General features: G+C 47.2%; 1 protein-coding gene across 1 annotated transcript in view; it reads left to right on the top strand.

The window, feature by feature from the left end:
- PLXNA4 (plexin A4) overlaps nucleotides 1-16825 on the top strand; it is a 459725-nt gene that overhangs the window by 299163 nt on the left and 143737 nt on the right. Inside the window, exon 5 of the mRNA XM_087766199.1 lies at nucleotides 1504-1604. Coding sequence (XP_087622325.1) covers nucleotides 1504-1604 — 101 coding nt within the window. The remainder of the gene's footprint in view (nucleotides 1-1503; nucleotides 1605-16825) is intronic.

Here is a 16825-nt window from a genome sequence, read left to right on the forward strand (position 1 = left end):
CCACACCTTGATGTTTTCTTGTAAAAAATTATATGTCTTTTTGGAAGCTGGATGCAACACAGGCTATTGGGTTCAACATAAGTCTAATGGGGTGAAATCCTGGAGCATACAATTATATTTGATGAACAGTTGATACCTTCTACTACCATGTGGGGTGTCTGTATAGGGGTTAGGAAGACAATTTCTGATACAAACAGAAAAGGTCTTCAAAAATAGCTGGAATTTTACCTGATATATATTTATATATAAAAGCCAGCTCTTGGTTCATTTACGGAATCAGTCAGAATTAATCTTAATCTGTCATTTCTCAGCTCAAACTCTCTTGAATGTTGCACCAAGTAAAAAATTGTCACTCGGATCCAGGTGTATTCCCTTGTCATTTGTCACGCGTAACTGTTCTGCAGTTTAGAGTTGGCAGGTCTCAGTGGTGTTTCATGAGGATAATATCACACTATATCATCTGAAGGAATAAGCTCTCCCTGTTGACATGAGCTGGGGTGAAGGCACTGGCAATTGACTGTATATTATAGAAGCTCTCTGAAGCTTATTCAATGGAAAAGAGACTATCAGGTTATTGGGCCCAAAATTGTATGTTTGGCTTCAAAAGAAGTAAGGGGCTTACAAAACCTAATAGGAATCAAAAGGCTCTGGTCTGTTAGACAGGAGGTCAGGCTAGGCAGTCCCTTCTGTCTTTGAAATCTATGAAATACTTTAATTAAAAAGGAAGAAAGAAAAAAAAAAGATAATAAAGTGCAGCATTTTGGCAGTAGATAGGTGTTTCAGGTCCACCTCTAATGCCTTCTGAGCTGCAAAGTCAGGGTGACAGCAAGCTCATTCAATACCCAGGCTAGTAGCCTTTGTCCTTTTTCTGCTGGGAGCAACCTCTCCAGGGATGGGACAACTGATGGCTGGAAAGATGCACGGGCAATGGGGAGTGGACCTAACACTCTCCTGGGACTGGTGGTGGTGTGGGAGGTCACGGGAGGGAGACAAAGACATCATGAGACCTCAGTTCTCACAGGAAGCCGGAAAGCAACACTGTCCACAAGCAGAGTGTTGGAGAGCATTGAGATCCAGTGAGTTTAACTTGCTGCAGAAGATCACACATTGTTTAACTGTCTCAAGGTACCAGGTCACAGCAGTCTGCACACAATCTGCCTGATGTACTGATTCCCTGTTAAGCCGTGCAAGTGAGGTCATCTGGCAATGAAGTGTGAAAGGCCATAGGGAAGAGGGGAAGTCCACAGGGGAGGTGCTGATCTCAACATGGGCTGCACCAAGTTGAGTGCTGATCTGGACAGGGGTTGCACCAGGTTGAACTCTGGAGCAATCTGCAGCCACATCCCTCTGTCTGCCCCAGCCTTCCAAGCTCTGCAGGGATGTCCCTTTGGGAGGACAGGCACCAGGGGAAGAGGACAGGGAGGGTGGCACCTCTGTCAAGTCATTATGGGCATTGCAGAGCCCTGTGAAAAGCCTGACAGGTTGTCCCCTTTCCTCCTGCAGCTCACTCGGGTGCCTGTGGAGTCATGTAGCCAGTACGAGACCTGCAGCGAGTGCTTGGGCTCAGGCGATCCTCACTGTGGATGGTGTGTTCTTCACAACACGTAAGTACCTGCTGGTGTTTGCCACTGTCCCAGCCCTGCTTTTCCCCCAACCATGTTCCATCAATGGCTGTGATAACACATGGCAGAGATGCAAAATGCTGTCGCAGTCCCTGGCTGAGCCAATGAGTCACCCAGGTACCTCCAGCAAGGTCTCTGGGACTTGCTGGGGGAGACTTTGTTTAACTGAGAAGCATTTTTTGGAAGAGAAGGGTGATAGAGGCTGGTCAGATCTCCTCAACCACCTGATCCACAGTTTGCTGACTGCACCAGGGAAGCATCCGTCCACCCTGATACGCTTTAAATCAAACCCTCCAGCAGCTCTTCTCTGGGTGACAACTACCTTCTTGTTTCCATTGCTTAAGGTAGTTTGGCTCTGACTAGCAGCACTGCTCAGACACTTGTCTCAGCACCTCCAACTTTCCACTGCTGACCTGAACCTCTCCTCTTTCAGACTTGTCATGGTCTCCATTGCCCTTAGAAAAGAATCAGGTCCCTGTAAGCATCATGGAGTCCACCCCAAGTCAGATTTTGAAGGGACCTTATGGTTTGTATGCTCACTGTGGGAAAATGTTGACCCTAAAGTTGAGCATTTGTCCTGTGTGGGTCAACTCAACTATGCCAAATGAGCACAAATGAGCCAAACTGATCGTTTGGCTTATCTGGCCAGGGTGCTGAGCAAATTTGTCTATATCCACATTCTTGGGCTTCTGTATAACAGGCCAAGATGGGACCTCATTTCACCATTTCATTATTCTACAGTACTGGCTTATCAAGTGCCTCGCAAGAAGCACCGGATCCAGGTGTCTTCAGGACTGGGAGATTAGTTCATTGGCTTTGTTTTCTCTAGACTTTTTAATGATGCTATTGATCTTGAAGTTTCCTCTCTGCAGCCTTCACTGCTAGTGATCTCCTCCTGCAGAGACCCCTCTGCCAAAACTGTGAAGAGGGAGGTGTCAGGTTGGCTGAGCTCCTGGCTATGAGTGGCAGGGTGGTCTCATTTGCCAAGAACCTCTCAGCAGAGACAGTGGCTGGAAAGTGCATTGGATCTCTCTAACCAAATGTGTCCGGCTGAGCGTGGCTCTGCAGGGTGCTGTCACTCCAAGTCTCACAGTGTCCTTGGCAGTGATGGAGGGGTTTTGTAATGGATCCTGCTATTGCAGTGTGTCTGTCTTCTCCCGCTGAGTTAACCTCTGAATTCTTCCTGTTGCATTGCAAACTCTCCTAGTGGAGACATGCTCCAGTTGAAGTGATTCTCTTTGCTACATCTCCTTTCTGGAACAGAAGAAAAGGGAAAAAACCTGTACCATATTCCATCCTTCTGTGGATGCTCTTTAGCTTGTGTGACCCTCATCCAAAGCCATGACAGTCTGCTCAATTTCAGATCAGATCTAGGTGATCCACCCCAAAACTTGTCCAAAAACTTGAGTCGGGCTCTGGAATTGTTCAAGGGATCCTTGGCAAACCAGTCCTGAGTTGTGGTCTAGTAGGCATGAACCCATGAAACTTTCACCCTGATGACCTGAGGATATTTCCAATGGATATACAGCTCTATATTATGTTTCCATCTCATCTTATCCTGCATGCATCCTACAGAGCACTGCGTGTTTTGCTGTCAATGGATGGACAGCGCAGACTATGTGCAAGCAGTATAGGATAAGCATGAATTTGGCCGTTGATACTACCACTGCAATGCTAGATATTTCATCTCCTGCCGTCCAGGGTCAGTAGCAACAAGCAATCAATACATCCAGCAATAAATCCTCAAAAGGAGACAAAAGGGTCAGAGACAGCTGCAGATTGTCCAGCAGCTCATTGTGAAGGAGTGTCAGAAATGTGACAGCTGGTGACGAGAAAGGGTGGCAGCATCAACTCAGTTAGAACAAGAAACCCCCATACAGACTTGGTCCTTCACGGAAAAGTTTGGCCTCGCAGTCTGGACCTGGTTAATGGCAGGATCCCCATGCCCTCCTCCCTCTGGTCACTTAACCTCTGTTACCTTATCTGGAAAAGAGAGGCACCTCTTATTTATGTACCTTGCAGCAGGGTCACTGAGATTAATTCCCTGTGGGGTTTTTTTGAAGCAGTCGGAAGGCAAATGTTATCAAAACCCACTTCCTTCCCCCTACTTTCCACTGCAGTCAAGAAATCTGATTTCCAGTCTTAGTTTGGAAGGGGTTTTCAGTGCAGCCCCAGGTGTTCCTCTCTGGGTCTCAGTTTCCTCATCCTTTTAGGTAGCCCTGAGATCAGGGGAGCCAATTACATCCCATTCAACAAGGCTTGGCTGTGCAGAATATTCAGGGTAAGAGTGCCATAATACTGAGCCCCTTATTAGCACTTTTTGCACATCGGAACCACTTAAGATTCATTAACAGACTTTTCCTCAAGTGGGATGCATCATCAATGGCTCCTGCACAAGGACCTCTGGGGAAATGTGCCATAAGCATTTCCCTTCGTGAGTGCTAACCCTTCTCTCTTCCCTACCAGTCAGGAATCCCAGGGGCTTTGCAGTACACAGCTGAATCCAGCCATGCTGATGTGGGAGTTGTTTTGTGGAAGGGATGGGAGAGACAGCTGGGTCGTGGAAGACCTAGGGTAGAGTGGTAATGGAAACCAGATTGCCTGTGGGCAAAGCCATGCCTTTCACTCATCTTTCTCCTCCAGTATAAACCATCAAGAGGAACACTGGTAGACTGGGAGACAGGTGAAAACTGCCAGATGGGGTACAGCATCTATCTTTTTGTCTCTCATATGCGGGTCTCTTTTACTTTTGGGATTTGAACTTCAAGGGCTGATGCAGACCCTTTTACCCAGACCCCCATTTCCAAGCTACCCTCAGCTTCCACCACGGGAGAGGTCTGGGGACACCTGGCGACAGTTCGCCATCCATCGTCTCATGGCAGAGCTTGGCTGTCTGCGCGGAGGGCGGTGTGCCAGGGCTCAGGAATCGATTTCCACAGCTCTGCTGTCCTAACCTTACACCAAGAAACTCGAGTCTGCTGAGAGAGAAAGAGACAGACAGACCCACAGACGGCTGCAGGAAAAAGGAGGGGGGGAGGATTGATTGGCTTTTGCTCTGAGAAGAGGAGAGCCGATACAGAGCAGGTCACCAGAGCTTTTCATCTCTGTATCTTTAGCCCAGATCTTGTCCCCCCTTCCCTTTCCCTGCTATAGCTCAGCTCCCCTCCTGGGCTCTGTTCAGGCCTCTTTAGGCGGTGATGAATCATTTAGTTGGTGTAAATTGAAAATGTGGCGCTTGGTTGCTGCATTGGTCTCCAGGGGAGGGTGAAGGGCTGGGGTAGGAGTGGGGGTGGAGGAACCAGGCTGAAAAGCTAGTAGCTGGCACGGAGGCACTCCATGCCTGGCTGCAAGGTCACAGCAATGTCACCAGCCTGAACAGGGGAGCTGCAGAGAGGGAGGAGAGCAGAGCAAAGTTTCTCCAAGCCTGAAATGAATTGCAACTTCCTCCTATGTCAGATGCAGCAGTGTCCAAAGATGCCATCCAATATCTGACCACCCCTCCAAACCCCCGGCAAGTTTCTTCTGTTTCCATCCATAGCCAAACTACTACCTTCCTCTACCTCCTTTCCCGCTCACATGCAGAGGGACAGAGACAGGGGATGCTCTTTTTCCCCAGAGGAGGGATAAACCCTTCTGCAGCTGAATGAGCCTTCTCTATCCCTGCCTGGCCCAGCACCAGTTCCAGAGCAGACATGCACAAGCACTGATCCATGTGCACGTGGTGACCACACAAGTTTTCAGCCCTGCACGGTATCTCTGGGTTGTGCTTAACACCCCAAGTACCAGCAGAATTGATGTTGGGGCAGAAGAGCAGCAGCATCCCTATAGGGAGAGGTAACACTTTATAAAGGGGAAATATGCTGACCTTGCGGGGTGCAGAAGGGACCTGGTTCAGGCTCTGTTGTGTCAGCTGCCACCTCTAGATTTTGGCTGTGCTGCCTAATTTCATCTTCATGTAGCTTCTGTGTAATTCTGGGATGAATAGTCGAACACGCACAAGCTGTCCTTAAGGGAGGTTGCAGCCTTGGCACCAGCCTCCTTCTGCTCTGGGATCTGTCCTTGCTGTTATGGGGACGCCTTGGCCGGCAGGTCATAAGTTGCAATCAATCAGAGAGGAAAACAGTCTCCTTTTCTGGGAGGACTTGTGATATTTCAAAACTTTTTTTTTTTCCCAGCTTGTAGTGGGCTAATTATTTTTTTTTAATAAGAAATATTCTTGAAAGCCATTTTAGAAGGGGCTGATATCATTTAGTAATTGGAGTGTGATTCATTTAGACCTCAGAAGTTCTTATTTTGGGATTTTATTTCAGGTTTTAGTAAATTGCTTAAAATTTCAAAGTAAAAAGTCATTCTGAAGTGAAGCTTTGCTTTTTTTTTTTTTTATTAAAGTGAAACATTCGGGCATCTGTGATTTCTTTCTCCCCCAGAAGTCTTTACCAGCTCTACAGACTGAGCAAAGCAGGCCATCAACAAACACTGTCGGTTTGGAGGAACTGACATTTTCTGCAGAGGGAAAAGGGTTTGCTTAAGCATCTCCAGTCTGTCCTACTGTGGAGGTAGCAGAGCCAGGAGTTGCTGCTCTTTGCACTCCTCTGCTCATCTGTGAGGAGCTGCACATGTGCTTTTTCTGTCCTTCTGGCACCCAAGAACCTCACCTAGGGACCCGAGCTGGCTCTGTTGGCTTTGCACCCCAGTTGCAGAGCACATGCCAGAAGAGGCCCTCCCTGCTCCTGCACTATGGGAACAAGATGCAGTGGTCTCCTGTAGGTATCCTTACCCCATGAAGAAGCAATGACAGAAGCCTTTTAGATATGGGCCATATCAGCCACCTTCCTGGATCCCTTTGGTGGGCTCTGGGTTGATCAAGGGATGGCCAAAATCTGGTATGCACAATTACTCAGTCTGAGCTGACCATGGATTAACTGGATAGCTGCAGCAGCAGAGATACTGTTTATGAGACACTTGAGAAGCCATAGGAGAATTTTTCGGTTTCCCTAAAAAGGAACAGCTCTGTTCACAAGGGTTTTATGCTGTCCTCTGGCAGCAGACACCTACCCCAGTATCTGTGAAGTTGTCCTCCATGTCCTCCTGCTCTCCAGCTCTTCCTGTTTGCCTTGTAGCTGCAGGATACTTGCGTACCCAGAAATTACAATTCTCATTTCTAATATGATATGAAGGAAAAAGGGCACTTAAACAAGTTGTTTTCTAGGGAGTGAGGGATTAGTGTGGAGGGGGAGGGAGGTTTGTTATCCATGCTCAGGCTCATTGCCAGACCAGGAAAAAAAAAGAAAAAGTTACAAAGTGCATCTCCCGCTGTCTCGTCTCAGCAGGTAACCTGATGCGATGCTGCTTGCAGAGGCTCATTGATCGTCCCTGGCTTTAACTTTCTTGGTCAAAGTCTTCTGAATCGCTAGAGAGTCTCGGGTAACCTAAGCCACCTACAGATGCTGCAATAAGACCTTTTTTGAAGGGTCTTTTACTTGCTTGACTTTCTGCCATCTGAAAGACTGTGACTGTCTTTCAGGCTGAGGTTTTTTCTTTCTTTTCCTCTTCACCTCCTCTCTTTTCCTTCCCAGCCTTTTCCTCCACTTGCGCAGAGGAGGGAGGATACCTCAAGTGCTGCGTGGGGAAAGGGCACTGGGAAGGGCTGTATGGGTCAGGCTTCAGGGACCCAGCAGGGCAGGAAGGTGAAATATCACACCCAGTCCTGTGCCACTCTGAGCTCTAACAGATAGTGAGAAAAGAGTGATTTACTGATTTGTGCAGGGGCTCATGATCCTATAGACTCCCTCAGCTTCCATTACAAGAAACCAGGGCCTCAGCTGTCCCTGCTTTGTATTCCCCAAGCCCAAGGTGCAAACTGGAGTCCCTTCAGCAAGGCAGCAGTTTGCAGGTGTTTTGCATTTGCCTGGCATGATGAATAAGTCTTTGCAATCATGGTTGGGAACTTTTTTTATAGGAAAAGTTTTCTGTATGCTTTCCTGCCTTAGCATCGTCTTGCCATGGATCAGCTCTTGGTGCCTTCAAATGTCTGGGAGACCCTCTACATGTCAAAGGTACATGATAATTGTCCTAATCTTCCTAAAGGTGTATCGGCCACACAAAGAGCAAACGGCTTCTACCTCAAATCCTGCATTACCTTGGAAACTTGCAGCCAGCTGGGCTGATTGTCTCCATCAGAGGGGAAGCTCAGAGCTTTTCAATTGCTATGTTCAATACCCCTGTGTGTCTGAGGTATTTGGGGGTACTTCTCATTGCAACAGGAGATTGCCACATACATGCTGTTGGTACACAACAGGGAGAAAAATATAAATGATAGGGGGGAAATAATTGCAGGAAATCTGAAATCTTTCATTTGGTTTGAAAGTCTCCAATCAGCTGCCAGTCAATGGTGGCAAAGGTAGGAGTGAACCAGCTGTCAAGATGCCTTGTCTCCAAACAGAGCTTGGTTTGACTCCTCCTTGGTCACAGCTGGTGCTCAGACAGCCGTGCACATGGCCTGTGAACCTCTCCATCTGATAGCAAGGGAAAGTGGAGTCATCTTCCCACAATTGGCCTTGGCACAGAGTGATTCCCACTTCTTCTCAGGTAGTTATCGAAACTGGAGACGGCATTTCAGCCTTCCGCACAGAGGGAAGCGCACAGCAGGGGGGCTCTGTAGAGTGACATTGGCCCATTAAGCATTCTGCATTGAGCCTAGATAATCTTTAATCTGTCTGCTGAGGTATAGCTAAAGTACCCATCATTTCACACCTCGGCATTGCTTCTCCTTTGGAGCAGAGGAAATAGCCCCAAATGTGACAGCTCTCCAATGGCCTTTTGAAATGAGATCAGGGCTCTTAGTCCAGAGAGCAGGAGGAAATTCTTGGGACAGGGAGCATGCCTATTGATGGTCATAAAGCCCCGAGTGAAATGGAGGCTCCTGGGAATCCCATTTCATTACAGATTGGCGATGACATTGAATAAACCACTCTCAACCAGCCCTGTCCCTTTGAGCAGAATAGTCAATCAGTAGTGCTGGAGAGCTGACCCATCGCTGTACCTGCATGTTGAGCATCCTGCACTGCTGATATCCTTCCATTCCCTAGATGCCATTGTGTCCTTTTTGGGAGCACTTTTGCTGTTCTGGCCTACCCAGGAATGCAGGGCAGAGCTGTGCCCTTCACAGGTTGATTATCTTGGTGGCCGTGCCTGCCTGAGGCAATTCGGGGACACCACTGGGCACTGTGGACTGTAAGACGCAGGCGTGTGGTAAATGTGTTTTGATAACAATCTTCTTCCTTGATTAGCTTATTTTGCTAGAGGGCAGTGGGGAGGTGCGGGAAGATAATTAGTTTGTGCAGTGGGTTCCAGCAGCAGCTTTCTCCTGATGCAGCCCTGTGAGTTAGGTGTCCTACTTGGGATTTGTCTCCATCACAGAAACATTAGCAGCTCAGGTTTAGCGCTGCAGAAACTTCAGCCTTTGCAGAGAATGATCTCTGGGGTTTCTTCTTCTCTGATGTGAAACACAACACGCAGTGTGCCATGGGCTAGGAGGTGTGTCTCGTGTGCTAGAACATGCAGTGAGAAAGGGACAATGGTGCTCAGTGGTAACTGGGGGCCTTCTAGAGGACCTCCTGTATGCTGGTTCCCTGACAGGGGACACACCTTTGTTATCTCAACTTCGCCCTTGCTCTGGGACACTACACACTGGTGGGTGGCATATCTAGATATCACACAGTGAGTATCTAGGGTAACAGCTAGGGAGGGAACAGGGACGGGGAAAAGCTGTATGACCACTCTGATCAGCTTAGAAATCTTGTCAGATGTGCACTGGAGCTGAGGTACAAAGTTAAAGGGGCTGCCACATGGAAGGAGTGTGCCCTGACTTAGATTATAAAGTGGAAGTTGACAGAGCCAGCAAGGAGACCTAGATATGGAGTGGCAACATAAGGACTTAATTCAGGTTCCTAAACACAGATGTATGGAGAATATACAAGGATAATTTGAAATACAGGTGTTTTTATTTATGCAAGGAACGCAATTCAGTTGGCCATCCATGCTGTCTGCTGCAACTGGAGTGCCTAGGGTATGTGAGATGGGTCTGGCAAATATGACAGAGTCTACTGGAAACCCGTTCCCTCTGGTGGATAAGATGAAAACCAGCTGAGGTCCTGAGGACATCTCAAGTGATGTTAGACCCCTGTGCGTGGGCAACAAAATAGAGCCCAACCCCAGCTTGAGATGTCCTCTCCCCACACATTCTTGGAGTGGCAAAAAACCCAGGTCCGGGTTTTACAACCTGACCAGTGTCACTCCTCCCATGAATTTTAAAGTCCTCCAAGGTCCTAATTTGCAATAAGGCAGGGCTAGGGTTTCCTGCAAGATTGTGCCATGCTCCGGAGTAGACTCAGTGAGTGTCATGATACATGGATGGTTCGGGAAACTCGGTCTCAGTCACTGGTCTGTTTGTAGGGAATTGCTCTCTGTCTTGCTGTCAGATGCTCCCTGGTGCCTCTGTGGCGAGTGATCTGCCGTTGAGGGAAAATGGCATACTGAAGGAGCTCTCCTCAGGGCGGGGGCACGTCTGCCTGCCACTGTTTCTTCTGTGACATTTCATCATTCTTGACCTGTGACAGGTCTCAGAAGGGAATTGGGGGGTGGGGGGGTGGGCAGGATTAGGAAGTTCTTCCACCTAAGGCAAAGCACAGCAAACCTTTAAAGTATGTCTTTATCCGGACTCACCTTCTCCATGGATCTGCGCACACATATTCCTACCCATAAATACATGCCATTATCTTCTGTTGCACGCTCCCACAATCAGAGACCTGCCACCAAATATCCCCATGTGCTACCAGCACGTGTGTCTCCAGCCCCTAATTTTCCCTCTTGCTCCCACACCCCTCTGACTCATTCCCCCAAGCAGAGGTGCAGAGGTAGAACCTTTCCCAGTTGTCTTCTGTACCAAGGAGATTTTATCTCCCTTCCTTGTAGTACTGTGGTCGTGGAGGCAGGTTGTGTGAATTCACAGGAGCTTCTGAGGTTGAAGGTAGTTATCTCATCATGCTGTGGGGCTTTTTTTTTTTTGTGGGATCCTCCTTGCTTTGCTACGAGCATAGTCTCTTCCTTCTATCCCCAGCAATATACCTATTTCTTTTGTTTGGTAAGTGGATCTGAACAACTCATCATTCTGTTTTCTTGAACATCTTGTCTTCCATCATTTTCCAGTTCAGGTATGTCCTTCAGCAGGTTTTGAATAGCATACCATCAATAGCAGGAACCATCTACCAAAGTAGGTGCAGATGTTTTAGCTCCATGAATTACAGGAACCAGACAACAGCTTGATCTCTGGCCTTGTGGGGAAATATAGAAGTCCCTCCCTCATGTACAAGACAACATTCAAGTAAAACATCTTGCAAATGAACCCCAGTTGCCCCAGTAGTGAAGAGCAAGCCTGGGTGTCAGTTGGCTGCAGGTCTCCACTGGGCTAACCAGCACAGGTCAGCCACAGAGGAGAGCAGTGAAAACCAGTGCATTACCAGGACTGCGGTTATATGAGAGATGAGTGGCAGATCTGGACATGGAACAACATTTCTTGCCTCCTTTTTCAATGCCCAATAGATTGGACCAAATTAATTTCTGCTGGGGTAATGGGTGCATTTTTAATAATCGCCAGAGCCAGAGCTAGACTGTAGTGGCTAACATGGCTGGATGCAAGAAACCAGGATATTCAAAGAAAACATGTTTTCTTGCCATCCTCCCACAGGGGAGGCCAAATTCACAGTGAAGAACAGACTTGTTGGCTGTGAATGTATTCTGCCACTTGCTATGGGCTTCTTTATGTGATGTAGGGACATGGGGCAGCCCAGCTGCAAGCAGGCATGGCTGGATCCTGTAATATAGCATGCACCAGCCCCTGGGAATGGGGAGAATGCAGGTTTCTGATTATTTTCCTCCACTGATTGTTCCCCTGCCTAGGAAGTTGCACCAGCAATTAGCATGTCTTTTTGTTGATTATCTCATGGCAACAACTAAAGAGAATGCTGGGGGGCAGAGAAACACATTGAGGAGCAGAAATGCTGAAGGGTCTGCTGGGACAGAGTGGAAGAGCTGCAGGGTGATTCTGCCTAACCTAGCTAAAGGGATTTGAGAGGTTGTGAATAACATGAAGAAGTGGGAAGGTCTGAGGCACTGTTGTAAGACAGCTTCTGACTGGGAAAAACAGGTTCTGGACCCCTTGGTACATTGAGAAAGGGATACCAGCATGACCACTGGTTACAGAATTTTCCTTAGGCAAGAGAAAGCAGTATTAATTTCCCTGCTTTGCTATAGGTACCTTGCATGATTTTGGACAAGTGACTTAGAATGGGATTTATGTCATCTACTACTAGGTTTCTTGTCTCAGCAGCCAGTGAAGAGAGGGACTTTCTCTGAACACGTTCGTTGTAACCCTGAGGTGTTTTAAGGCAGCGGGGTGAATAGCGCTCTGGAAGTGCCAGTTTCTTTTAGTAGCTATTGGGGAAACCTAAATGACTATATCAAACAATGCCCAACTTACAATGACTCCAGTCCTTTATTTCCCTGTGTTTTAGCCCCTTTTTTGTAGGAGAGGAGTAACAGTTCCTCACCTCACAGGCGGCTGTGAGGTCCAAAGCCTTAAAGCACTTTGGACAATGAGTGGCTTGCAGAAGTCCTGTAGGGAGCTGGACTTGATGACTGCAGGCTCCCAGACAGTACTGGCTATAAAGCATGATGACAATAATTTCATCTCACCAGTGGCTGAGTAAGCTTTGGGTTTGTTTAATTAAAGCAGAAGGAGACTTAGAAGATATGACAAGGTGCAAACACATGGATAGTTCCTTGCTTAACCCAATGAACATACCCAAATCACCCTGTGTCCCTGTCTGGCTGTTAGAGCAGAGGTGGCACCAGAAGGGTTAAGGCAGGCAGGACAGTGTGGAATGAAGCAAACACCCCTGTGTCTTGCTTCTCCCTCCCATATCTCATTCCCAATGCCTCCTGCCCCTCTGGCCCCAGGCAGTAAAGGAGATCTACATTTTAATTGAGACATGCTAAGAAAATAATCTCAATCTAGCTCACCCATGCCTGGAAGGCTTCTTCCTTGTTAGCCTGGTGCAGATGCTAAGTGCACACTTTTGGGGGGTGTTTGTTATATGTCTGTTTCTCTCCTTTTTCCATCCCTGCTTGATTCCTAGGTCTGGGGAAGAGGGCAGAAGGCTGGAGCTGTCAGGAAAAAGTAGAGCAGAAAATGGCAGGACCTCATTTAGATCTTCTCCCTCTCTTGCAAATAGGAGTGGCATGCAAAACCCAGCCATGATATGCACCAAGCCATGAAGAAATACTGCGGTGCCTGGCAGTGCTGGGCACTGCCCCCTGAGGACCTTAGGAACAAGTCTTTGCAAGATGTTGTCCTCTGGTTGCAGTTGCATCCTCTCTCCCCTCCCTCTGATCCTCGATCCTCGGTAGCAGGAGTAGAAAGGATGCCAAGACGCTTCAGAAGTTTGAAACACAGCCTTGCCTGCAGTTAGAAGGAAAGGGGATGAAGTGAGGCCTCTTTAGTCTCTCATTTGTATTAATGGGGTCTCACTCTCATGGCTCAGGGACAAAGTGGGGAGATGACCACAAGAAAACCAGACTCTTTTTGTTTTGCTGCAGACCCAAACCTTCACCACAAGTTGGTGCAAGTTTTGTCTGCAGACTCTCTCAGCTGCAGCAGAGGGACAGGACCCCCCATGAGCTGTCCTTTTCCTTGGCACCCCAGGAGCTGGGAACAGACGGCCAGCCTCGTCCTGCCTCCAACACCCGCTTGGGATGGATGCATTTGCCAGCCAGCCCTGCCGAATGGGTACTGGATTATTTTTTGCAGGGCAAGGGAGCAGGATTTCAGTTCAGATAACACTTTCCTATTTTGTCTGTTCCTTGTCTCTCAGAGCTTGCCTGGCCTGATGAGGTGTTATCAGAGTGGAGCATCTCTGTCAGAGCCACCACTGAGATGTGGCTGAGCGAGAGATGGCTTTTCTGGACTCCTTGCAGGCTTCCCTGGCCCTCTTCCACCCAGAGCCTCTAAAGAGCCAGCCAGTTAATAATGGCAGGAGGATGAAGTTGGGACGGTTGCCAAGAGCTTTCGCTCTGTGCTATTCTCAGGGAGAAGAGAAACTGCAAACGTGGATGAGAGTGAATCAATCTGATCCCTTCTTCATTTTCACCCAGTCCCAAACCTGAACACATGCTTGCAAGTAACTGAGCATATGAGTAACTCAGAAAGTAGAATGATTTTTCCATCTTAAGTCTATTGACTCATAAAATATATTTTCAGGTATGGATCTGAATTCTGCAGTCTGTCTGGGCAGGGTCTCAGTATACCTAGGTATGAACGTGATTTTCTGCACGGTAGGGACTTAATTCTTCCTAGTACTGTCAGGGCAGAAGTAAGTCTCTGCTCTCTGTTCCCCTCTCTGCTCTCAAGGACCGAAGGCAAAAACCTGCCCTTGAGGATTCCCTCCTGGCTTTAATTGATGGAGGATCTGAAGGGATTGGCAAGAAGGGAAGGAGAGCAGACCCATAGCATAAGTTCACCTGGCCAATTGACAAAATATCATTCGGCTGCCTCTTGAGCTGCTCAGGAACACATCAGTCCAGTTATTGAGTGTTATACTTGATCTCCTATCGATTGGGGCGAGATGAAGAAGACAGCCTTCCCCATTGCCCCCATTCCCAAATTAAAAACTAAGAGGAGAATTAAATGCTTTGACTTTTCACTCTGCCTGGATGTTTAGGGAATTTACCATTAATAAAAAAAAACAACTCACCCTTAAGAGTGAAAACATGCATAGAATGAGTTATAGCAAAATCAATTAATACTAACAGTGTCTATTAAACATTGCACTCTGGAGCTTTACGGGACTACACTGCTGCTCTGATATGATCATGACATCATTAACATAATATAAAGAATCAAAAAATCAATAGCTTGCTGAAGCCCAAAATTAAGGCCAAGTAATGTTATACCATATCTTTAAATATCTGAAGTAGCAACTTGTCTCTGTCATTTCAAAGCTATTTGCAGATGAAACATCTCTCAGAAAGTAGACGGGAATTTGCTGGCCCGCCTGTCAATCCTGCAGCTACCCCCTTGGGATACTTGGCATGAAGCTTAGCTCACTTTTTCCAACAGTGTGGACACAAACAGAGCAGAAATTCTGATCCAGGGTTACATTGGCATAACCCTAGAGGCACTCCAGAGCAGGCACAGGGTCACTGCTTTGGTAGACAGACGTATCCCTGTGGGATGGTGACATGGATGAAGTGTCTTCCCTCGTTGACTCGATTTACATTTTATGGTGTTAATGTCATGAAGTTTCTTTTGATTAAGGTACCAGGCTAGGACACTGCAACTCTTCTGCCTGCATTGAAAAAAAATAAAAAAGAAATGGAGCCAGGGCGGGCTTTCAGAAGGGCTAGCAGAGCTTCTTGGGCAAGAAGAGACTGGCATGAGTCCTACTGAGTGTAGAAAACAAAACTGATCAGAGGTGGAACTGCTGCATGTGTGGATTTAGGGATTAAATGCCTATGAAAGAGAAAGGATGTTTAAGATGTGGATAGTCTTGGCCCAAGAGGGAATGGATATAAACTGGGCATTTATTGTGTTAGGTAGAAGAAGGTTTCTGGCTGGGAGGAGAACAAGTGTCTGAAGTAATCTTCCACTGGGATTACTGAGTGCTAAAAGTATAGCTGTTTTTATGTTAAACTTGATAACAATTCTGTACAAGCTGCTATGGAGGGATTGCCCACAGAAACTCTGAGTGAATCAGAAGGTCCTTTCCACCTCTGTGCTTTGTGTGTGGGAGAGTTAGAGTCCCTTTTCAGCTCTGCTTAAGACTCCGACTGTGACCTGCCAAGTCTGTGTATGCACATGTCTCCATATGAGTTGGGTGCTGAGACCCCATTACAGCCCAAGGAGATCCTGCTCCCCATCAGTACAGTCAATGGAGTCTAAAGAGAGACAGTGCTCACCCTGAAGTAGATATGAGGCTCCATTCAGTTACTGAAACACAAGCATTTGGTGGCCTTTTTTTTGCTTTGACCAAGTTCTCCATAGGTCCTGTGTCACAGTTGCCAGCCCCGGGTGGCTGTCTTAGATACCCTGTATGCGGTCAACAGAACAGAGCCTTTGTGTTAGAGCAGGTGAATCAGTACTCTGGGCTCTTCTAACTCTGCTGAATAAATCCCTTGTCTAGGGAGCTCAGATGTCATCTCACACACCTAAAGATTGACACATAAATTTAAGAGCCTCAATCTACCATCTTAATCCCACCCCTGCTACCTCTGGACCTCAGATTTTCCAGGTGATATCACAATCCTAATGCTCCTTTGGTTTGTCAAGTCTCCAGGAAGAGGGTGAGGCTTTGGGTCATGGCACAGAACATCAGCTTTTGCCCCATGGACAAATGTTATGTAGGTGCAAATGGTATTGGCAGCTCATGGTCCTTAGGGAGAAGTGTTGGGTTTTGGGATCAAGGTGGTCAGATTGGAAAGACTTGATGTGACAGGGAAATTCACTGATGAAACTTATAATAACATGATAGAGCAATCCCTCCATTAGGTTAGAAGGAGGGATGCTCCCTTATGGCAAATTTAAGAGGAAAGAATGCCTTGTAACATGTGGTTAATAGTTGGAGAAAGGATGAAGAACCACATAAATAAGATCTCCCCCTAGATGATATCCATGTGGCCCCTCTCACCAAAGACATGTCTTCAGGGGCAGAGATCACAGGTGACAGAGAGAAACAAGCTGAAGAGTAGGAGATTTGATCAGCATGTAAACATGTAGCTGTGTTTTAGAGGACACTGAAGAATGACCAGAGATTTGCCTGCAAGGTAGAGACATGACCGATTCCATGGGGCATTCAGACAGACTCCAATGGGTTGAATCCTGGGGTCCTAGTCCATATAATGTATATTTGTAGTAGTAAATAAAACAACTCCAAACAATGTTATTAGGCACTGGAAGACAACTACTTATGCTGCAAAGTTGTTAGAATATAGTTTGGCTTGGGCCAGCTATCACTCCTTCGAACAATTCCTGGACATGTTTGGGAATTAAATGGGTCAGGAAGGATTTCCACTAGGTGTTTTGGAAGCTAGTAGAGTTTAAAAGCATGAATGTGATCAGACCATGTCATTTGGCTCCAGGATCAGAGAAT

Source organism: Nipponia nippon, unplaced genomic scaffold, assembly GCF_047370975.1.
Source record: "Nipponia nippon isolate SJK-2023a ecotype South Korea unplaced genomic scaffold, ASM4737097v1 scaffold_3, whole genome shotgun sequence".
Classification (NCBI taxonomy): Eukaryota; Metazoa; Chordata; class Aves; order Pelecaniformes; family Threskiornithidae; genus Nipponia; species Nipponia nippon.